The sequence below is a fragment of the Mustela lutreola genome, chromosome 1 (assembly GCF_030435805.1).
Source record: "Mustela lutreola isolate mMusLut2 chromosome 1, mMusLut2.pri, whole genome shotgun sequence".
Classification (NCBI taxonomy): domain Eukaryota; kingdom Metazoa; phylum Chordata; class Mammalia; order Carnivora; family Mustelidae; genus Mustela; species Mustela lutreola.
In genome coordinates this window covers 200,721,783-200,745,559 of record NC_081290.1, presented here as the reverse complement: position 1 = coordinate 200,745,559, position 23,777 = coordinate 200,721,783, and the positions used below count along the sequence as shown (strand labels likewise).

At 46.2% G+C, this 23,777-nt stretch overlaps 1 protein-coding gene and 1 pseudogene across 1 annotated transcript in view; one reads left to right on the top strand and one right to left on the bottom strand.

Moving 5' to 3' along the window:
* Positions 1–7,093: 7,093 nt before the first annotated feature.
* Positions 7,094–7,886, top strand: LOC131838688 (large ribosomal subunit protein uL30-like; annotated as a pseudogene).
* A 2,538-nt stretch (positions 7,887–10,424) lies between these two features.
* The window catches only part of ADAMTS15 (ADAM metallopeptidase with thrombospondin type 1 motif 15), a 30,517-nt gene continuing 17,164 nt past the window's right edge, over positions 10,425–23,777 (bottom strand). Inside the window, exons 5-8 of the mRNA XM_059185144.1 lie at positions 21,808–21,985; positions 20,611–20,792; positions 20,330–20,505; positions 10,425–18,484 (exon numbers count right to left, since the gene is read on the bottom strand). Of these exons, the coding sequence (XP_059041127.1) occupies positions 17,710–18,484; positions 20,330–20,505; positions 20,611–20,792; positions 21,808–21,985 (1,311 nt within the window). The 3' untranslated portion in view covers positions 10,425–17,709. The remainder of the gene's footprint in view (positions 18,485–20,329; positions 20,506–20,610; positions 20,793–21,807; positions 21,986–23,777) is intronic.

Below are 23,777 nucleotides of genomic sequence, written 5' to 3'. Positions count from 1 at the left end.
CAAAACAAACTGAGGGTTGCTGGGGGGAGGGGGTTTGGGAGAAGGGGGTGGGATTATGGACATTGGGGAAGGTATGTGCTTTGGTGAGTGCTGTGAAGTGTGTAAACCTGGTGATTCACAGACCTGTACCCCTGGGGATAAAAATATATGTTTATAAAAAAATAAAAAATTTAGGGGCGCCTGGGTGGCTCAGTGGGTTAAGCCTCTGCCTTCAGCTCAGGTCATGATCTCAGGGTCCTGGGATCGAGCCCCGCATCAGGCTCTCTGCTCAGCAGGGAGCCTGCTTCCTCCTCTCTCTCTCTGCCTGCCTGCCTGCTTGTGATCTCTCTCTGTCAAATAAATAATAAATAAAATATTTAAAAAAATAATTAAAAAATAAAATAAATAAAAAATAAATAAAAATTTTAAAAGAAAAAAGAACACACCTCTTTACTCCAAGTTTCAAATGAGAGCTTTTTTTTTACCAGAATAATAAAAATAGCCAATATTTATTGGTCTTAGTAGATGCCAAATACTGTGACTAATGTTTCATATTCATTATTGAATGTGGCTGTCATAAAAATCTTACTATTTTCCCCTTTACAAATGACGCTGTGAAGATGTAGAGAAGCAGTTACAAAGGAGCAAAGCCAGAATTTGAGCCCTATATTCAAATCATGAATCAAACCATCTGACTCTAGAGTGCGTGTTCTTTATATCTAAGCTAATACCAAAAATAAAACAAATTAAAAATGAAATTCAACCAATAATAAATGGGAAAAATTCTCCCATAATCCATTCCTGAGAAGCCACATCCCCTTTCCCACAAATATCCAGTTAAACGTATGATGAATACTCTTCTAAATGTTTTTTGGTATATGTGTACATATACATTACATACATATTATGTTTTCAAAATGGAATCATACTGACTAAACTGATCTTCAGTTTTTTACTTTTAACAATACTAGAGGCTTTTCCATATGAGAATATATATTATTTGAATTGTTTCCCCAAAAATTCATATGTTGAATTCTGAGCCCCCAGTACCTCAGAATAGGGCTGTATTTAGAGATAAGAGTGATTAAATTAAAATGTGGTCATTAGGGTCCCTAGTCCAATATGCCAGGTGTCCTAATGAAAAGAAGAGAATAGGGCATAGACTTGTACAAAGGGAGGACCTTGTGAAGACACAGGGAGAAACAGCTGTAAGCCCTGGAGAGAAACCTCAGAAGAAACCAAACCTTCCGACTCCTTGATCTTAAACTTTTAGACTCCAAAACTGTGAGAAAATTTCTTAAGACACTCAATCTGTAGTATTTGTTAAGGCAGCTTTAGCAAACTAGTCCATAGTTTTACCACAGTTAAAAACTGCCACGTAGAATTCACTTTTTAAAAAAGATTTATTTATTTATTTGAGTTGGGGGAGCAGCAGAAGGAGAGAGAATCCCAAGCAGACTCCAAGCTGAACACAGAGCCTAATGTGGAACTCGAGCTCACAACTCTGGGATTACAACCTGAGTCAATACCAAGAGCGGGACGCCCAACTGTGCCACCCAGGTGCCCCATGATCAGAGTTCCATTTTATAAACTTATCATAATTGATTTAAATAGTTCCCTTTTTGATAGACATTTAAGGCCTGCTTGCCTGCCTACCTCTCTTTCTTCGTTCCTCTTTCTCTCCCTCCCTTCCTTCCTTCTTTTCTTTCCTCTTTTTTCCTTTTCAATTACAAATAGTGCTGTAATTAGCACATCTACATATACTCTTGTGCACTGATTGATGTGTATTTCTATAGGTTAAATTCAACCAAAAAGAGTTCCCATATCAAATAAGAAGCATGTTTTATAAGTCAGTACATATTGCCTGGAGGTTTTGAGTTGTGCATGCATGTAGTTTGTTAACTCCTCATATTTCTTTTTCTGTACTAAACTGGCTTCCTGCTCTCCCTTCCCTGCCGCCTGTTTCATTTTTTGAATTTTTGACCTTTATCATAGAGAGCGAGCTAAAAAAGTAAAGAAAAGAGAGCGAGTCACATGTTTAGCTTCAGAAAGTGACAAAAACCCTCAACCTTATAGAAGACAACCAGCCCGTTCTATCTCTAGCTTCTATTTGGGTCTCTTCATTTCTTCATTCTTAAACTTACAAAAACCACATTAAACCATCTGGGAAGCCACATGATCCTAATGGCCAATATGGTTGCCCTTGCTAAATCCCTCCAGGAATGGTTGTGGGTAGAGAAAGGCAGTGGTGGTGTTGGAGAATTCTCCATAGTTGGTTTCAAAGAGTTCACTCATTTCCTTCTATCTTCTCCTCTTTCTCTTACTTTAAAAAAAAAAAAAAAGTCAATCCCATATGATTTCCCCGGTTTAGAAACCGTATTCACCATTGCTATAGCTTGGCATAAATCCCCAACTTTCTGGGCAGAAATTAAATCCCTCCACAGTCTGGTTCTTATCTGCTTTTAGCCACCACACCTTTCAGGCACAGTGCCTCTGCTTCAAGCCAGCTTCTTCATCATCCTGAAGGCGGTGAAGTTCTCCCTGCCTGGTACCTATTCTCAGGTTAATTTTACAGTCTCTCCATTAGAGTCTGAGCTCTGTCTCGCATTCCATATTCCATTTCATATTCCATATTCAATATGCCTGGAATCAAGTGAAAAAAATTATTAATATTGAAAAAAGAAGAGGAGGAGAAAAAGAATAGGAAGGACATAGTGCCTACTCAAGAAGACAACCTTCCAAGCCACCCACATTCACTCTCTCGCAGCTATCCTCAGCCTCCACATTCAGCCTGTGCCCTCCTCGTCCATCTCAACTCCTGCTCTTCTACAAAACTTTCTGGACTACTCTGCACTATTTATTTATTTCCTAAATGTATACGTAACCCCCCTGCACTGAAAGATAGGCCCTTTAAGGGTAAGGACCCTTCCTTGGGCTTCTTTCTTATACACCATGGCTCCAAGCACACACTGCAGTACAAAGATATTGGACTGAACTGAAAACACTGTCCAATGATTAGTCCATTCTCCTCTGATGCTTGGGAAAGCAGGTGAGACAGAAACTTCGTTATTGAGAATTTCTATGCAATCAGAGGCCCAGGAAGAATGATTCCCACTGTTTCTAGGCCTATAACCTACCAAGCTGGTTGTCACTTATCAATGTTGGTTTTCTAATCTGCAAAATGGGAATAATAATGGAACCCACTTCATCAAGTCACTCTGAAGATAAGCCAACATATAACATGAAAATACTCATAATCTATAAACACACATAACATACACAACGTATAAGGACTTAACAGTACCGGGGTGAGATATAGAAAACCCTCCATGATTAGCCACAGCAGCCTTATTTTTACCCACCTTCCAAAAGGTATCCAGCTTTCTTTCCCCAAGGCCCAGTAGGAAGAGAATGCAATAATGAGAGCTACCCACTGGGCGGCAGTGCAGGGTTCAAAACAGAGTTGGGTGTCTAGACATGGACAGGATAATTACAGGGAAGAAATAGAAATATTTCAGTACCATTTTCCTGTCCCCTGACATCCAAAACTACTTTCAAAGTCAAGAAAGACTAGGAAAACCACAAAGGCAATAACAAGCCTCTGTACTGAGATTTCTCAAATATTTATACTCCTTTCAAAGGCTGCCTACCAATAGAAAAGCAGGTAGGCATGTTTTGGGTGGGAAAGGTCCAAAAGGAGTGAAGGATCATGGAAATTTCCAAAGTATAAAGCCAGAAGATACGTTTCCTTTTGTTTCAGAAGAAATGATGGGCAAAAACCTTTGTAAAATTCCCCTGGAACTAGCTTTTTCAATCTATGGGATTGATGAGTCTTAGGGCTTGAAATGAACCATGCCATTAACGATCAAATCCTATTAATACCTCATCTAACAAGTGAAAAAAATGGGACACCGAGAAAAGACAAATCACTTGTAGAAGGTCAGTGAGCCCAGTTTTAGCAGAATCAAGGCAAAAATTTAGGTCTCCCTGACTCCCACAGCCATGATTTTCCATATATAAAAAGGTGGCTTTTGAAGAAACAAGAACAAAGTGACTTATTAAGACATTGTGCCCTGGCCTCGTGGAATAGGACAGACTTTCCCACTAAGCAATGGGGCATCTATCTAATTATCTCGAAGGCAATTTGTACATGTCAAACTTTCCCAGGATGGTGTGGAAAGAATAGCAGTGGCCTAACCAATGCAATTTCCATTTCAGGTAGAAATTAGGCAGCCAAGAGATTTGCCCAGGTTACTTTAAGAATGTTTTCTTACCCAGAGACAGTACATAAACCTTCTCATTCAGAAAATCCACGTTTTTCTCAGCCTGACTCCAATCCACTTGCCAATCCAAAATAGAGTGTGTTACACATTAAAGCCACAGGATTCTTTATGGATAACATATGGAGCCATAATATCTTGTAACCAGTGGAATTGTCCCTAGAGTTAATATAACTCTGTTAACATATGGTTCTGCTATTCCCATCCTGAGAAACGTGTATTAAAATATATTATGCACAATGTATGCTTAATTGAAAGATACAGGGGGTATATTAAAAAATAAATCAGTTTATATGACCTATGTTTAAATACATTTGAAATACCATACAGTTGCTTCCACACTAATGTATGGGGGCTATCTCTGTCTTTTCCTCTGATCACTCTGTCCTTTTCCTTTCAAGCTTGTATGTCTCCTTGTATGTTTTCTTAGTACCAAGGTTACCACAACATAATAAGGTTAGAGGTAGGGTGTTGTTTTGCCAGAAACTAAGGCAGTCAGTAAGGAGGTATGGTAGGAAGTGAGGAGCAACAGGAAAAAGAAAAGTATCAGTCATCCCATCCCTTCCAATCCTGGCAGTACTGAATTTTAGAAACATAATCCAAAGATGAGATCAAGAATATCCACTTTCCTCTCCCTTTGTTCCATGGTCATATCCATGTGTCCAGGGATGGTCTAATTTTATACTTCCTTTTAAAGAGAGAAAGCCATTGAGAGGGAAAACATTAATCTGCAGCTTCCTTTGATTCATTCATCATCATGCCCTGTACACGGTTATGAAGACTGGCTCTTGATGCTGCATATTTCTGGAGTTTATGTCATCCTTTCCCTCCATCATGGAGAGAGGGACCTAGGCATTTCATCCCTAGTCCAGACTATCATGGTCTTAAGTCTGGATTATTGCAGGGGCCTCTTACTTGGTCTTTCTACCAACAGTCTTCCCATTCCAATCCATGCTTACTATAACCTCATCAGAGTTGTGAGCTAATTAAAATCTAATCTGATTTTAAAATCTGATTTAAAATCCTTCCATGGTTCTCCATTGCCCAGAAAACAAAGCACAAACTCCTTAACATGGCATAGAAGGCCTTTCATGATGAGACCCCAGCCCAACCTTGAAGCCTCCTCTTCCACCTCTCTGCCCCTTGCATTCTGTAGTTCAACCATACCATACCACACTATCTCCATTCCTAACATTCCCACCCTTTCCTACATGCTGGCCCCACTGTGAGGCAGGCCTTCCCTCCTATCTACTAACAAATTCTATTCATTCTTCAAGAGCCAGCCCCAACACCATTTTCTTTGTGAGGTCCTCTGAGAGCCACTGAATATTATTACCACAATTTCTTCTTATATAATCCCAAAGATCAATATACATTGATATATAATCCATTACCCATTACAACCCTTCCCATACTGCATCAGAATCATTTGCTTATCCCTGCCCATCCCTCTATAAAATGTAAGCCTCTTGAGAACCTCAGGACAAGTGGTTTCTTCTATATCTCATTCAATAAATATGGAGCTTAGTGTCCTAACTCTGCCACTTACAAGTTGAAAGAACACATGCTAGATCTTAACATCTTTAGCCCTCAGCTTCCTCATACACAAAAGAATGCAATAATTTAATATAATTCATAATGCTGTGATGAAGAATAAATAAGATGATACAGGGGCGCCTGGGTGGCTCAGTGGGTTAAGCCGCTGCCTTCGGCTCAGGTCATGATCTCAGGGTCCTGGGATGGAGTCCGCATTGGGCTCTCTGCTCAGCAGGGGGCCTGCTTCCCTCTCTCTCTCTCTGCCTGCCTCTCAGTCTACTTGTGATTTCTCTCTGTCAAATAAATAAATAAAATCTTAAAAAAAAAATAAGATGATACAAGTGAAGCCCCAACATAATACTTGTATATAGTTATCCTAAGAGATGGCTGTTATTATTACATGTATGTCAAGCACTTACTAAATGCAAGGTCGATTAAGGCCTACTCTCAAGGTCCTTAGAGTATAAGCCAAGAGATAGATAACACTTTGTGCAATGTCAGAAGGACATAGAGGATGCCAGAGGAACATGAAATGGGGCATCTTCTATTAAGCCTAGAAGTCATTCTAGGAGGAAGGGCTGACAAGGGTTGAATCTGGGACCAGAGTTGTCAAGGATAGTCTAATGATGTCCTCCAAGTGAGACATGAGGCTGGCCTGCAGTAAGGTAGCTGCAGTGGAAAGGAACATTTAGGAAGTGGGCATTTAGGAAGACAATTAGGAAGTGGAATCAAATCATGTGACTCACTGAATGATGAGATGTAGGGGTCCAGGTCAGGGAGGACTCAAAATGTGCACAGATTCAGGAGAAGTTTAAGTATGTAGATTTTTTTTTTTTTTTCAGGAGCCATCAATATGCTTGTTTATAACTGAAGCAATGTGAAAGTATGTTTTTACCCAGGGAAAGTGGATGAAATGAGCCAAACAGAGACCTGCAAGAAGCACCACACTTTAAGGCTAAAGGAGCAAAATTTGCCTGGGAGGAACACCAAGAGGGAACAGCCAGAGAGAGAAAAGGAACCCAGCACAGAAGCAGAGAAAAGAATGTTCTTGATATTCTTCATGCCTGATACCTGGTAGATAAACAGGTATTTGTGGAATAAATGATTGAATCACTGAATTTAAGTGGCCCACTTAAAGCTGAAGACACATGAAATTCCTTTCATAGGAATAAGAACTTATCTATATTTCACTCTCAGAGTCTATGGGGTACTTATTATCATGGACAGAGGGATCTTGGCATTCAGTAGAAGAGTAGGGAAACAAAAGGCTAGCTGAACCTCTTTTTCCAGCTAGAACCATGGAGGGTCCGGAAGAGAAGAAAAAGAATGTTCCTGTTGTGCCAGAAACCCTTAAAAAGAAGCGAAGGAATTTCGCAGAGTTGAAGATCAAGCATCTGAGGAAGAAGTGTGCTCAAAAGATGCTTCGAAAGGCAAGGAGGAAGCTTATCTATGAAAAAGCTAAGCATTACCACAAGGAATATAGACAGATGTACAGAACTGAGATTTGAATGGAGAGGATGGCAAGAAAGCTGGCAACTTCTATGTACCCGTGGAACCCACATTGTCATTTGTCATCAGGATCAGAAGGATCAATGGTGTGAACCCAAAGGTTTGAAAGGCGTTGCAGCTTCTTCGCCTTCGTCAAATCTTCAATGGCACCTTTGTTAAGCTCAACAAGGCTTCAGGTAACATGTTAAGGATTGTGGAACCACATATAGCATGGGGGTACCCAAACATGAAGTTGGTGAATGAATTGATCTACAAGCATGGTTGTGGCAAAATCAACAAGAAGTGAATTGCCCTGACAGATAACACACTGATTGCCCAATCTCTTGGTAGATATGGCATCATCTGCATGGAGGATCTGATTCACGAGGTCTATACAGCTGGAAAACGTTTCAAAGAGGCAAATAACTTTTTATGGCCCTTCAAATTATCTTCTCTATGAGGGGAATGAAGAAAAAGACCACCCATTTTGTGGAAGGTAGAGATGCTAGCAACAGGGAAGACCAGATCAACAGGCTTATTCAAAGAATGAACTAAGGTATCTACCATGATTTTTTGTAATCTGGCCAGTTAATAGAGGACTGCTCTCAAATGGGGGGGGAAAAAAAAGGCTAGCTGAAATCCATCTCATAAATGAAAGAACAGCAGGAAGAAAGCCCAAATGTCCTCAAGACCATCCAGAAAAGGTCAGAGAAACCAAGTAATCCAACAGCTTCACTACTAGTAGAATAGCTGCAACATAAGAGCCAGACAAGAAATACTGAGGAGAACAGGACAATTCAAAAGGCACCATGAGGACACAAAGAATGAAATTCAATGTGAGAACCTTGATGGATCCTAACAAAGACATTCTTGGGACAATTGGGGAAATTTGTATGTCCTGGATATCTGGTGCTATAATGGGTTTGTTGATTTATTAGGTACGATAATGGTATCACACTTATGTAAAATACTATCTTTTCAGGCCCCTGGTTGGCTCTGTTGGTTAAGGGTCAGACTCTTGATTTCAGTTCAGGTCTTGATCTCAGGGTCATGAGGTTGAGCCCCATGTTGGGCTTCAAACTGGGCGTGGAGCCAACTTTAAAAAAAAATAAAATAAAATAAAGGACTAGCTTTATTCTTAGGAAATGCATGCTAAAGTATTTAGGAGTGAAGTGTCAGATGCAACTTCCAAGTGGTTTGACCAAAAAACAAGTCTCTCTAGGAAAGAGTTGCTGCAAATACTGTAAAATAATAATGGTAGATTCTAAGTAGAGGATATGTGGTTATCTATTACTCTATTCTTTCAAGTTTTATATGTCTGATATTTTTTATGGTAAAAATTTAGGAAAATAATGAGAAATGTAGTCTCTAGAACCTTGGAAAGTTATCTCCCAAAAGCCATTCTGCAACATCCAGGAAGCAAGAACCACACTGACTCCTGAGGAGCTAGATAAAAGGTAGGAGGCAGAGTCCCAGAAAAGTCCAAAAAAAAAAAAAATGGGGATACCACATGTATTATTTTAAACATTAAGGAAACAACTATGAGAAGAGTATCCTTAACCTACTTATATTTCAACACAGATTGGGAAAGAACTATGAAAATTCTTTGAGTTATTGATGCAATGTAACTAATTCTCGGTTTAGAGTATAACTAGCTGGCATTGAATAAGCACATTCACACACTTGAATTCACACAAGAGCTGTAAGAGTTAGGTACTCTTGGGGTGCCTGGGTGCTCAGTGGGTTAGGCCTCTGCCTTCGGCTCAAGTCATGATCTCAGGGTCCTGGGGTCGAGCCCCACATCAGGCTCTCTGCTCAGCAGGGAGCCTGCTTCCTCCTCTCTCTCTCTTTGCCTGCTTCTCCACCTACTTGTGATCTCTGTCTGTCAAATAAATAAATAAAATCTTTAAATAAAAAAAAAAGTTAGGTACTCTTATTTCCCCTTTTACAGATAAAAGCAACTGAAGCTGTGTCCTCCAGTCAAAAGTCTCAGCTCCTGTTGGGCAGCCCCATCTGCACAAACTTTTCTAACTCTGGTCCTCAAAACCATTGCTCCCTTCACCCTTCAAGGCCAGTGTGGAAACTGAGCCCCACAGTTACTAGCCTGGGGTTCTACACTAACTCTTGGGGTTTCCATCCCACACACAGATCTTTGGAAACGTTTCTCTATTCTACTGTCTCCTCAGATCATCCTAACTGGAGTGTTCCATCTACTTCCTGCTGGAATCTTAGCTGATAATTGTGATAGGGGTGGCGGTGGAGGACTAGAAAATGTGAATCCTACCCAATAGTAAGGTGAATTAGGAAGCAACCCCAGTTGGTGGAGAAGTAGCTCCTAAAAAAAGAAAGGCAAATTGGCAAAACCCTGAGCATGGTAAAACCACTTGGGAGATTAATTTGGAAATAACCCATGATAAAGTTGAAGAACATACCCCATGGACCAGAAATTCCAACCCAGAAGCTCTCATATACTACATGCACTGGGAAACATTGACAAGAATTTTCACAGCAGAATTTTTGTATTAGCAAATTCTGAAAATAACCTAAATGCCTGTCATTCACAGCCACATAATGAAGTAATATACCAAACTGAAAAACAAGTAAGGTAGTGCTACATGTATCCCTATGAATGACTCTCACAGACCATCTTTTTTTTTTTTTTTTTTTTAGATTTTATTTATTTTTTTGACAGGCAGAGATCACAAGGAGGCAGAGAGGCAGGCAGAGAGAGAGAGAGAGGGAAGCAGGCTTCCTGCTGAGCAGAGAACTGGATGCGGGGCTCGATCCCAGGACCCTGAGATCATGACCTAAGCCAAAGGCAGAGGCTTAACCCAGTGAGCCACCCAGGCACCCCTCCCACGGACCATCTTAAGCAGAGAGAGTGAATTGTTGAAGGTGCTACCCTACATGTACAGTCGAAAAGCATGCAAAGCAAACTGTGCATTGTTTAGGGATGCAGATATACACAGTGAATGGCTGACGGAATGGCTGGGGATAATAAACACCAAATTCAAGATAACGGTTAACTCTGGCAGAGAAGGGAGGGGCATGAAGGGCAGGCATCCTCTGGGAGCTTCAGCTGTATCGGTGATGTTCTAGCTCTCGAACTGAGTGACTAGCACCTGGGCTTCATTTTCTTTCTTTTTTTTTTTTTTAAGATTTTATTTATTTATGTATTTGTGAGAGAGAGAGAGAGAAAGAGAGAGAGAGCACACACACCAGTAGACAGAATGGCAGGCAGAGGCAGAGAGAGAAGCAGGCTCCCTGACGAGCAAGGAGCCTGATGTGGGTCTCGATTTCCAGGGCTCTGGGATCATGACCTGAGCTGAAGGCACCAGCTTAACCAACTGAGCCACCCAGGCACCCCTTGGGTTCATTTTCTTATTCTTTGTTCCTTCTGTTTGTTTTAAATACTTAATAAGCATTTTAAGGAAGTGAAGGGAGGAAACAGAAAGACTTCTGGAGGTTTCCAGGGAAAATGAAGAGCGACATGGATTCCTGGACTCCAGTTTTACTCCTCGTCATTCCTTTCTGCCTCCTTGACACTCTAAATAGTTCAAACCATTGGAGGCTTCTGGGGCTTCTTTGAACTCTGGGCTCATTTGATGGCAAGGTGCTTTCAAGAGCCAAACATCGGCCCTAAAAACCTCAAAGATGGCCCACTAGGAAGCATACCAAATAAGCAATCGAGTGAATAGGCTTCCTATTAAGAGCTGATGGGGATCAGAGCAAGTTTGGGTTAAGAGGTCCTTTAGGAACCATAAAACCTTGCCTCAAGAACATGCTCCTAGGTCATTTGAAGAAATCTTTCGGGACAAAAGAAACAGTTGATTGTCTCTCTGCTGTAAGAGGGGCTGGCAAGGCCTCCGAGAGTCCAGCAGAGTAGTGAAGAGCCTGGTTCTGGAAGGAAACAAACACACTCTTGCATCCTGGCTCCCACTCACTAGGCTGGCTTTGCACAGGGTGCTTCATGTTTTGAAAGCCAGATTTCAGCATCTGTAAGGCTGGATTGGTCTACCCTTAGATGGTTACAAAGGCCAAATGTGTTTGTAGGCTCCAACAGTGCCTGCACAGAGAAAGGGTCCTCATAGTTCCAGAGAAGATGGGCTCTGCCATCTGTCTCAGGACCAGACTCCCTTGGCATTGCAGACCCAGTCCATAAAGGGTTCTTGAAGAGGCACATCATCTTCCTGAGTACATCTCCTTAGGCTTCTCAAAGGTTCTTTCCTCAAAATCCTCAACACCAACACCACAACATGAGTACCTGCCAGATCACCCATGATGGAGGTGAGAGGTGTTCCCTGCTGACAGTAGAACCCCTAGTCCCACAAGGTTATCTGGACAGTTGGTCAGAAGTCCCAGACACAGTGGCTTAAACTATTGTGTGTACAGTCTAAGACTGTGGCCCAGATGGGGCAGGGGAAGGGGGTAGGTAGGAGACTGTTTGTAACAACTTAGGGATGCAACTGAAATTTCAACCTCCAACTACTCACGTGACCATATTTTCACCGTTTTCCCAAATCCAATTCTTCGTGAGGAGATTCCCTCTGTCTTCCTCTCTATCTTGCCCTTTCTGCCAAAATAGCTCTCCTTTGGGAACAAATAGTTCTGTTTCTTCTTTGGAATGCCTCTGGAAGCCAGGAACTCTTATCTCCCTCAACAACATTCTGGCCAATGCTTGGAATGTGATTTACATTACTGACCACCATGAGCACAGGAGAACAAAACAAAGAAAGGGCTTCCAAGTAGAGCATGAAGGGGGCAGGGCAGAAAGTGCTGAGGTGGGAGAGAAAGAGTGAGCGCAGAGTTTCTGGGGGAGCAAGGGGTCTGCCCCACTGCCCAAACATTCTGCACACAATGGGGAGCCGGCAACATGTCACTGCAAACCCCATCACTGGGGGTGATGTGGTGGTGTCTGGAGAGGCTGAAAAGAGACCTTCTGCTTTTCTGCGATTTGTTGCTTGGACAGCGGTCTTCGGGGCTGACTCACTCAACAGTGATGGCTGCAAGCCAAGAAGTCACAGAAAGACTCTCAGGGTCACACGCGCTGCCCTTGGCGTGCCAGCTCAGCCTGCTGGGGACCGGCCAGGGCTCATTGGGCAAGGGGAGTGAGGCCCAGGGAGTCAAGACCTTTTTGCAATTATGGAGGTTATTTCCCCACTTGGGCAAGAAAGCATTCCTCTCCTGAGGATGGATGACAAAGCAAATGGTTCCTGCCTCTCTCCAAAGGCCAAGAAGGTTAGGAAACCACTCCTTCTTTCTCCAGAAAGCCTAAAAATCCAGGCAGAGTGGTCTGCTCCAGATGCTTCCAGTGTGAAATGCTCTCCCCTCACTTTATTTGGCTCTCAAGGACCGCCCAACTGGCTGCAGGGTGGGACTCCGACTACGCTCCTTCCTCTTTTATTTGTTAAGCTCCTACAACATAAGAAATACACATTTGTCTGCGCCTAGTTCCTGACATTGAACTTCTAAAGCCTTTTAAATTTCCTAAGTAATAAGGGAACGAGCAGCATTTTTTGTTCTGTTTGGTCTTTGACCTTGGTTCCTAGCACAGGGCTCCTAAATGCCTGGGTTTCCTGAGTGACAGGAGTGGTTCTTTCCTAGTAAGGTGACTCTGGGTGGGCTTCTGGATAGCTTCAGAATGGGGACTTGTTGCCAGAAAGACAAACACGTGATTAGCTGAGAACTTTCAGCCCAACCCCCATCCCCCAGGGAGAGGAGGCGGACTGGAAATTGCATTAAAAATGAGAATGCCTATATGAGAAAGCCTTCCCCCAAATCCTTAAACCACAGGGTTTGGAGAGCTTTTGCTTTGATGAACACACCAGGAGGGTGACACAGCCCAACTCCACAGGGACAGAAACTCCTTCACTCTGGGACCCTTCCCAACCTTGCCCTGTTTCACTGGGCTCTTCATCTGTATCTTTTATCATATCCTGAATAATAAAACACTGAACATAAGTAAATGTTTTGTGGGCCAACCCAGCGAATTATCAAACCTTCTAGGGCACCTGGGTGGCTCAGTGAGTTAAGCCTCTGCCTTCAGCTCAGGTCATGATCTTAGAGTCCTAGGATCAAACCCCGCACGGGCTCTTTTTTCAGCAGGGACCCAGGTTCTCCCTCTCTCTCTCGCCTGCCTCTCTGCCTACTTGTGATCTCTCTCTCTCTCTCTGTCAAATAAATAAATAAAATCTTAAAAAAAAAATAAACAAACAAAAAAAAACCTCTCCCCAGGGACTGTGGGAAAACTCAGTTTTGTAGCTATGTCCATCAGACATGTGGATAGCCTGGGGACCCACTGCTTATGACTAGTGTCCGAGGTGAAGGCAGTCTCTTGGGATGGAGCCCTTAAACCTGATTCTAATTCCAGCTAGTTACCATCAGAAATGATTTAAATTCTAGGACACTCAGTTGGTGTCTGGAGAGTTGGAAAATTGGTTGGCGTGGGAAACACACACACACATTTGGTGTCAGAAGCATTGTAAGTAGAGAAACCATTTTCCTTTACCCAGAGACCAACCCGTGGGAATTTTCCTTAGAAAGGTTTTCCTGGCAGTCGCTACAATACAAAACAGAAGGGGTAACAAAAATAAAATAATAAGCCCAAATATGCCAAATGTCTTGAGATGGTTTACAAAGACTTTGAAGCTGCTGACTTCCAGCTTAGACATCAACACTCCTGGTCCCTTCCAGGCCTCCAACTAGGTCATCGTGTCAAGTGGACTTTTCTGACTAGCTTCCCCTTCCACAAGAACCTTCTATCAAGTGCCGAAGCTTTGTCCAATTTCCTACTCGGGCACCCTTGCCCTGGGCCGCAGGTCTACAATCAGCCTGTAAAGAAGTTATTTACTCCATGGCCTTGCCCTGCAGGGAAGGCATGAGAAGAAGCCCGTTCTTCTCTGAATCCCAAACTAAAACCAAACAATCATCTGCCAAAGTGTAAACCGTCACTGTGCTTAGAAACACTGACTGTTAAAGCTGGAAGCACCCTAAAACATTAAATCTACCTTTCTCACTTTGCAGATAGAAAATGGGGGTCCCGGGAGAGGATCTCCGATCTAAGACCAAGGCGAGTTTCTGGACTCCGCGTCGATGTTCTTTAAAACGTGTCACACCACTCCCCTGCTTAGGTATTTGCTAACATTGTCAGACCAAAACAGAGCTAAGAAGAGGCAAACATTCTTCAAACAGGAGGATACCTTCCATCAGGAAACAGGATTTCCTCCTAAGGCAGGTACCTGGGAGACCCCACTGAAGGGACCCTCCAGCCTCTTCTTGTGCCTTGCCCCCTTCACCACAGTCCCGAGGGGCCTTCTTTCAGACCCTCCTGCACACACACCTGCTCCTTCTGGTCACCAAGCCCTAGCATGCTGTCCTTTGCAGAAAGACTCCCATCCCTCTCAACAGGGCCATGTCCCATCCTCTGCTGGGCCTTCCTGGTCACTCCACCCATACACAGTCCGTACACAGATCCTTGCACCTCCCACATCTGCCACTATTCCGGGTCTTTGGTTCCCAACTGTTTGCCCTACCTCCCCCAGCTGCATGGGACAGAGACAGTGCCTGTCCTTGTCGCTGTGGTACTGTAGCCCCTGGCACGTGGCTGGCACATGGACCAGTTCAGCAGATCTGGGGGATGTCTGCGCAAATGAGGTGAAGTCACGGAAGCAGGACACGGATGTTAAATACTTACAACTTTATTAGGAGCAGGCTGTTGTCCCCGCAGCAGCCAGCTCCCATGTATACACAGTATACACAGTCCAGCCAGGACCTAGGTCCTTCCATCCGTCTGCTGCACGTGGAATGCGAAAGAACCAAACACAAAAGGGGGGCTCTGTAAGTGACAGTGTCTAGTGCCTTCGGGAGCCAACTCCCAGGCTGGGAACAACCAAGCCCTTCAGCTCACCCCAGCCCCCTACTCCAACACGGCCAGGCTCACAAAGTTGGACTCCTCCAATCAGTGCACACAAAGGGCAGAGGAGGCAGGGGACTCCTGAGCCCAGATCCTTACTGGTCCACACCCCATGGACGAAGACTCTGGAACCCCCAGAATCTTCCTCGTCTTCTATAGATATGAGATACCACCTTTTCATTCCATCACCAGAAATCTGTACCTTGAGGCTCGTCTCTGCTCAGCCTTGGAGAACATGGTTGGATTAGCAAGATGGTCAAAGATAAGACAAACCTCCCAAGTTGTCTTGGTCATACTTCTTTTAAAAATGAGAAAAAAAAATCATGACAGAAAAGAGCATTTGAAACCCAGCTTGTGTCAGGAACAAGATAGGTCGTCTCTCCTTGAAATGATTTCTAAAGCTGCTCTGCTAGGGGACTAGTCACCCCCACTGATGGCAGCACCCTTCCCCCCCTCCCCATTCCCCTGCCCGTTCTGCACAGCCCTCGCGCCACCCTCTCCTCACCGAGGGGTGCACCAAGCACGGAGAGCAGTGCTATCGTCGGCTAGTGGGGGTCTACATCTGCCCTGGTGCCCTGCGTCCTTTTGATGGTCTCAGCCCCACGGTTTCTCTATACAGGGAGGAAGATACCTCCTTGCTTCATTCTCCAGGAATGGCTGCAGCTCTGCTTCAGAGATCCACACACCCTCTACCCTGCTGTGGGGGTTCCGGTCAAGGGCTCAGCCCAGGGCTGGGCTGGGATTAGAGCACCATCCCAGAGGTTTACCTGAATGGCTGGTTTGTGGAGTCTGCCTACTAGGGGAAGCCAAATAAAAGGACTGAGGCCCTTTCTCAGGGAAGACACTTGCCCCCGTATCACCTCACTAAAGTCCAGGACATATTACCTAACTCAGAAGCAGAATCTCCCACATTCGTGCGGGAGCAGCTGCACCCTCAAGAAGTACCCTGCTTGACCAAACACTCTCTCACCCCAGAACATCTTCCCACTTGGAGCGCCAGGAAACACCCTGGTTTCTACAGCCCCAACAGGTCTCTAGGATAGACAGGAGTTCCCTTTGGTGGCTGCCAAGTGCCTCTGGGTCAGGTCATTGATTTTCTTTCTTTCTGACTTTCTTTTTTTTTAGGTCATTGATTGTTGTGTCTCCTGAAGCCTGTCCCCAAGGCACCTGAGATCCTGCTTTCATTTTTGGAGCCCTAGTGGGTGGCCAGGCTCTGGGGGAAGGAAGCCATGTACCACACACTTATCTTTGTGTCTGGGCAGCTCAGTCTGCAGAGGACAACAGCCAGGTCCACTGGAAGCACCAGAGTCACCACTGCCCCAGGGAAGGGACAGGTGTGTGTACCCAAAGAGCATAGCCTGAGGTAGCAAACAGTGAACCCCATTATCCAACTGCAATGCCATGTGATGTGCCCAAAGCCAGACCACATGTAGCTGTCCAGATGAAGGACCCACCTCCAGGCATATGGATGTTCAGCACCTAACCCTCCTGGGCATCTCCCACGTCCCTCTTAGTGGCCACTCTGAAGGTTCTCTGAGGCAACACAGAGCCCAAGGCAGCAGCCCTATTTATACCTACCTCTCTGGAGGAAGGAGTCATTGAAACTGAGGACTTCTCCCCATCCCAGGGTGACATTGCCCCAAACCTCAAGCCCAGTCCCAGTGACACAGAACATTCTAGGCCACTGCTCAAGCTCCCTGTTTCACCACAGAATCCATCATCCCTTCCATCTTTTTTCAATGGTCCAATCCTTCCTGAAGAAGGCAATAGACTCCTTATTGACTTCCAGTACCTATTTGCAAAGCCTCAGCGAGCACATACTTGGAAGCCCTCCACCCAGCCTAATGTCCTGGACAACACAGGAAGAAGAGGCAGCTCTTGACGGAGGGTCAGGAGTAGAAGGAAGATGAGAAAGCTCCGGACTCCCCCTACACATAAACCTCTTCCCAGACTTGTTATTCCTCACCCCACTCTCCTACCAGTTTCTGCCCACACCAGCCATTGTGTTTTTCATTATTCAGTCCTGGTCAGTCAGAAAGGAAAGGCGGGCTGACAGCACCATAGAAACCTGCCTTGTTCAGAAACGGCTTAGAGCCCCCGGGGCCACCTGAGGGTGCCAAGCTGCTGGGCCATGGCTCTTCCAGCAGCCTGTGGCCTCCCTTACGGGGGCCAAGGTCCCTGAAGTTCTGCCTGGGAGGTGCCCATCCTCCAGGTCCCTCAGAAACTGGGCCCCAGAGCCTCTGCCCAGTGCCCGCACCTCTCAGCCTCTCCCAGAGACTGGGCCCTGGAGGAGCCGGGCGTGAGGTAGACTGTGCGTTAGTCACTTGGCTTCCCCCGCCCAGGCCAGGGAGGAGGAAGGGACCTCTTAGCCCTGCCCATGGTCCTTGTCCCTGGAAGTGAGTGACGTTATGGCCTTGACACCCGGCCACCGCCCTCTGCCCATGGCTCCAGCTGGCCAGAGCCCTGGCAGCACCAATGGGGCGGAGAGTGAGGAGGAGAAAAGGACAGTCCCATTCAGCACGGCCTCAAGACACAGAAGTCCAGCTCCTGGGGCTTCCGGCGCAGGTTGCACTGGTCCCGGGCCAGCAGCCGCCCTCCAGGGCCCAAACACTTGAGCGGACGCCTCTTAAATCCCCGGCCACAGCTCTTGGAGCAGGGCGACCAGGCGCCGAGCTCCCAGGTCGGGCAGGGTTCCCCACAGGCTCTCATCTCCACTGGCCGATGGGCTGCATCACAGGCAGACGTGGAGCGTGGCCCTGGGGGCCCACGACAGTCGACCGCCCTCTTCTGCAGGCCACTGCCACAGCTCACAGAGCAAGGCCCCCAGCTGCCTGCCACCCAGCGCGCCAGGGGCCTGTCGTCCTGCTGTTCCACTTGATTGGAGAGGCTGAGGACACTGTTGTGGTGCACCGAGGAGCCACGGGGGTCCTTGGGGTGGGAGGCCTTGTCCTCCCAAGGCTCTTTGGGAAGGTAGAAGGAATAGCGGACCCGGGGTGGTGTCATCTTGCCCACGGAGAGGACCTCCACAGTCAGGGGCTCCAGGATGGGCCGGGAGGCCTGCAGGCTCTCCACCGCCGTCCCCGTGCCACTGTAGCGCAGTAGGCTGCCCTTTACCACCAGGTCCCGCTCCACGGCCGACACCACGAAGTGCCCATTGAGCAGGTACTTGCCTTGGCTGTTCTTCAGGGCCAGGTAGTTGTCGTCTCCAACCAGCCCCTTGTAGCCACGCTGGCGGATGTCAATGCTCGAGGCACCCGCAGGGATGGCCACCACAAAATTGTAGCCGTGCCTGTGGTGGAAAAGGGGATTGTGCCTTAGACAGATGCCTGGATGTAAGGCCCTCTCTCCCAAAATAGTCACAGCTGATTCCCCTTTCAGAAACCCAAGCTGGCAGAGAACAAAGACTAGGCAGATGGCTTCAACTGCCCCTCAGGAAGTTGGGAGGCACACAAACTGAAAGACGGTATGAGATTGTCACCACATCATCTAGAGTTACACACCCTGACTGTGTGCGACCTTTTTTATTCAGGTCATAACCATAACTATGATTGTCATAATCACGAGATTATGAGATCATGACCTGAGCCGAAACCAAGAGTCTGACGCTCAACCGACAGTCCACCCAGGGGCCTCTATACTGTGGTAAATCCTAAGGCAAAGTAAAGCCAAGGTTTTAGAGCCAGACCCATCCCTACCACTGGCCTAGCTGTTGGCCTTGGATAAGTCTCTAAGCTTCTCAGTGCCTCACCTGGATAATGAAGATCATAATCACATATACCTCATTAAAGCCTATGGCCTAGGGCCTGCCACCCAGTAAGCACTAAATATGTATTAACTGTGAGAAGGAGGAGAGGAGGGGAAGAAGATAAGTCTACAGTCCCTGAGTCCAAGGCTGGGGCCAGACACCATTCTGAGACACACTGGCCCTGCAGTCGGGCCCCCAGATCAAGCCTTGGATACCAGCTCCATGGTGGCTCAAGCATATTCATCTCTCTGGGTTCCGGTGTCCTCACCTATACAATGAGGAGGTCAAACTAGATGCTTTCTAAGGCTCCTACCAGCCCTACTAGTCTACAAAGGGGGCATCTGCCATTTAGCCAGTGAAGCAAGTCTGGGAATATTTACCTTTAATTCTCCACTTGGCCTCCCCCTCAGATCCCTATGAATGCCATCCACTTGCAGTGCCCCCAGTTCCCAGAAAAGCTGCCCAGCTAGGGGCCCAGCAGAGTGCACTGTGTCCAGAGGGGGCAGCGGAGACTCCTGGATAGCCATCTAGACCTTGGACTCCCAACTTTTCAGAGCCCACCATATCCCTGCTCAACTCTCTGCTTCCCCCAGATTCTTCCAGACCATGGGTCAGGACTTTCCAAGGAGCACATTCCCCTTGAAAATATAAGGGAATATGCTGGACTTCAGAAAGCCAGGAACCCCAGCTCTGGAGGTAGGAATTGGAGAGACCTATAGACATTTCTTCAGCTGACCCTACACACATCTCCCAGGAAGAGGGAATTCTTTGGTCTTGGCCCCCTGCTCTGCTGTTTATTGCCGTTCTCAGCTCAGTCTCACCCCTGGGGACAGGGTCTCAGCCTCTGTGAGATGGGGAGGCTGTCACATGTGTCTCTAGGCTTGTTTTGTTTTGTGATCGTCATCATGAACACTTAGTGAGCATTTATTATGTACCAAGTAAAATGCTTAGCATTTTAACACCTTCATCTTCACAACAGCACAACAGGAAATATATTCATGTCATACCTACTGTATAAATGAGCAAATCCAGCATTCCAAAGATTGTGTCACATGCTCAAGGTCATCCAGAAAATGGGGAACTGAGATTTGAACACAGGTGAGTCTCACTCTAGAATTCTAGACAGACCATAATGACCCTCTGCCATCTCCTTAACTAGCATCTCCTGTTCAGTAGTGGACTTACCAAGCATTCATCTCTGCTTGACAGATGAATGGATAAAGGAATGAATGAATGAATGAATGCATGAACGTCATACTCTCAGAGGAAGAGTCCGAGTGGCCTCTCCAGTAAGGGCACTGCTGGCTTACCCCAGTCTGACCCAAGCTTTCATCACCTGGGACAGCTGCCCTCAGCCCTCCTCCCCCTGCTCCAGGACCCAGAACTCACATGGGCTTGGTGAAGAGGCCTGTCACCTTCTTACAGCTCTTATTGTCGCCCCCACACACCCCACACTTGTCGAATTTCTTCTTGGAGCCCAGGTTCCCGTCACAGCCAGCCTTGATGCACTTGCCTTGGACACAGACCGAGGTGGAGTCAGGAGTACACAGTGTACCATCCACCACCTGCAGTGGCCCCAGTGGGGCAGAAAAGGAGAGAGGGGCAGCTCAGCCGGATGCCTCTCCAGAGACTTTCTCTCCGCTTTGGTCTCCTGCCCCACACCCACTCACCTTCGGTGCCAACACATAGAAGTAGCCAGTGCCATTGGCTCGGCAGATGAGCTTGCACTTGTCCCGAGGAGAAACGCCGGAGTACTTGGGCACCCATGCCACGGCAAGGGTAAGCCGGTTGGTGCTGTGGTTATAGCCGTTGAAAGCCTCACACTGCTCCTCCCGGAAGCTCTTGCTGGAAGCTGAGGAGGGAAGAAGCACAGGCAGGAAGCTAAAGGGAGGGGCAGTGCTGGGATTGCCCTCGCCAGGATGCTCAGCTGCCTGTGGTTCCAACAGCCCTTCCCCTCAGCCAAGTTACCCTCATCATTGACGCCACCCCATCTCAAAGAACTAAAGTAGACTAGGACCAAAGGATGCAGGTTGCAGACGACCATGCCTCCCCCAGGAGCTCTGCCAACTTCCCCAGTGATCTGACCTCCAATTCTCCATCTGGGATAACAGGTACCCCTGAGAGTTTGGGACTATCAAACCCCTCAGGAGTCTTTTGAAACTATTTTCAGGATGTTATTAAGTGGATAAAATAAAATACATAGGTTCCAAACAATACCAATTATACTGATAGACAACTATCAATATATATTGAAACATATTTGTGATATTTGTGCTTGTTAATCCAGTTCATAAGATACAACGATTCTAATAACCACTGTCATTTTCAAGTCATGACGCGAATAAATGACATTCTGAGAAATCCCACCAACTGAAATGTCATATAGAAATATCCATGATTTCCATTGGTGACAAAGTCACAGGTACTGCTAATAGTATTACAGTTTGTTGCCTAATTAGAAGACATAATAAATTGTAGATAGAAACAGCAGCAAAATAATATTAAACTCTAATTGAAGGAAATAAAAAATTTAAATTAAAAGAGGCTAGTAAAAATAGAGATGTAATTTCCTTTCCTCCCAAGCTCATGGACCCTGGATAAAGAATTCCTGCTCATGAAGGTGGGCTTGTGAGTTCTTAAATAAGGGTAGATCTAGTGCATCATTCCCTTGGTGCACTTAGGTTCCCAGCCTAAGCATCAAGAATAAAACACCCCTGCCCAAGGGGAGTGGGCAAAGAAGTGATCCCAAGAGGAATCTGCTCTTCTGCACTTCCAGAATTGGCCCTAGAGGAAAGAATCTTGATTGCAGTAATCTGCAGCCAGGAAGTGGGGGAAAGGGGGTGGGAGAGGGGCCGTCCCCTCCTCACCTGAGCTGGGGCAGGGCTCCAGGTTGCAGGATCGGTATTTCACTCTCACTCCCTCACAGTACTTGCCCCCATTGGCAGGGGTAGGGTTGCTGCACTGCCTCTGGGCCAGCTGCACGCCCCCGCCGCAGGTGCGTGAGCAGGTTCCATAGGGCTCCCACTTGGCCCAGGAGCCGTCCACCTATAAGAAAGAGTCCGTCATACTCATGCAGGGGTTGAGCTGCACATCCACACTCTAACCCTGCAGAAGGGTTACACGGGTACAGCCTCATGGTCCCATCCCACCGGAAGGAAATCCACTGTGCATCACACTGGGGAAGTGGGAAAATAGCAAGCAAACGGTCAGCACACACAGTGCCCAGGCAACACTTCAACATGGTAATTAACCTGTGCCAACTGCACCCAGTTATAAATGAGGCTGCTCAGAAGAGAGGCCCCTTTGGGCTCTGGAGTCAGATGGCCAAGTTCTATCATTGCCTCTGTCCTCACCATATGGGTGGTCTTGAGCAAGTAGTAAAACCTCTTTAAATTTCAAGGGTTTTATCTGCAAAAATGGGGCCAATAATACTCAGGTGTGAGATCAGACAGAACTTTAAATGATGCAACATGTATGAAAATTCCTAGCACTGTGCTTGCCACGGAACAAAAGTTCAGAGGTTCTCCGTACCTACTACTGTTGGAGACACAAATCTCTTAATCTGAGGCAGCAGCAGCCCCCAGGCTTGCCAGGAAACCTTGTTGCCCTAGATATCTGGATATTTTTCTTTGTCAGTGTTCCATAATTCTGACTTCTCTCCCAACCATACTTAACCAGATGTTCAGCTTAATCAGGAGCTGAATCTGAGAAAGTTTCACTCGAAGAGGTTCTAGTGTTTGTGCTCGGAGGAGATGAAGATAGGAAATTACAAAGCAATCCTAAAACTCTATTTGGCTTCGAGGTGAATGATGCAGTGTTGTTTCATTTTTTAAGAGGGTGGGGAAGGGGTCGAAAATGTATCTTCATTATGTTTTTCTTAGGATGCCAGCAAAGCGAGTTTTCATCCCCTGAACGCACATCAGTTGGGCAACAGGGGAAGCAGCCCAGTTGTACAAGCCTGGGATTAAAATGTTGTCATGCATCCTCCAAAGAGACTAACCCGCGTGGAGCTGATCAGGAACTGGCTGCATGTCACGTAAATACATTAGTTTGTGCACACATGCAGCATAGTCCGTCTCCCTGGTCGGATAGCTCTTGTGTCACTGTGTCAACATGTCTCTCCTCCTGTGAGAGAAACACTGGCCCATAGCCCTGCTTCCTCCTCCAGCCAGCGCCCCACCTCATTCCAGCCTTTCATTCCCTAGGAGTGTCTACATCTGCTCTTTGCGCCTCCTCCCTCCTCAGTGCCTTGCACCATGGGCTTGGTCCCCATCACACCAGGGAAGCTGCTCTTTCAAAGGTCTGAGATGACTCTCCATAGACTAGAAGAGTCTGTGCTTAGACCTCGCTATCTCCAGTTTTCCTTCAGTTCTTCACAATGTCTCTGTGGCTTCTGAGATGATGCTGTGTGGTGGTGGTGGTTGTTACTTTTGTTTTTACCCTGGTATCACCTGTACCTACAGAAAACATTCATCCCCCAGAAAACACTCCTGCCCTACCACGTGCCATTCATTCACCAAATATTTGTTGCATTCTCACTAATGCCTGGCACCTTGTGCAGAAAATCCCTGCTCTCCCAGTGACTGCAATCCAGCAGAAGAAACTAAAGATAAGCCTGTGCTTATAGGAGGGGTCAAATGCAGGTGGGAGAGGGGGAGGTGAGCTGCTCTATATTACAGGGGTCACGGAGCTTCATTGCAGAGGTGACCCTAGTGAAAAGATCTGAAGGAAGTACAAGAAGGAGTTGAGCAGATATGAGGGCAAGAATATTCCAGACAGAAGGAGCAGTGCAAAGACGCTAGGGACAAGCCTAGAGTACTCCAGCCTCACAAGAGGA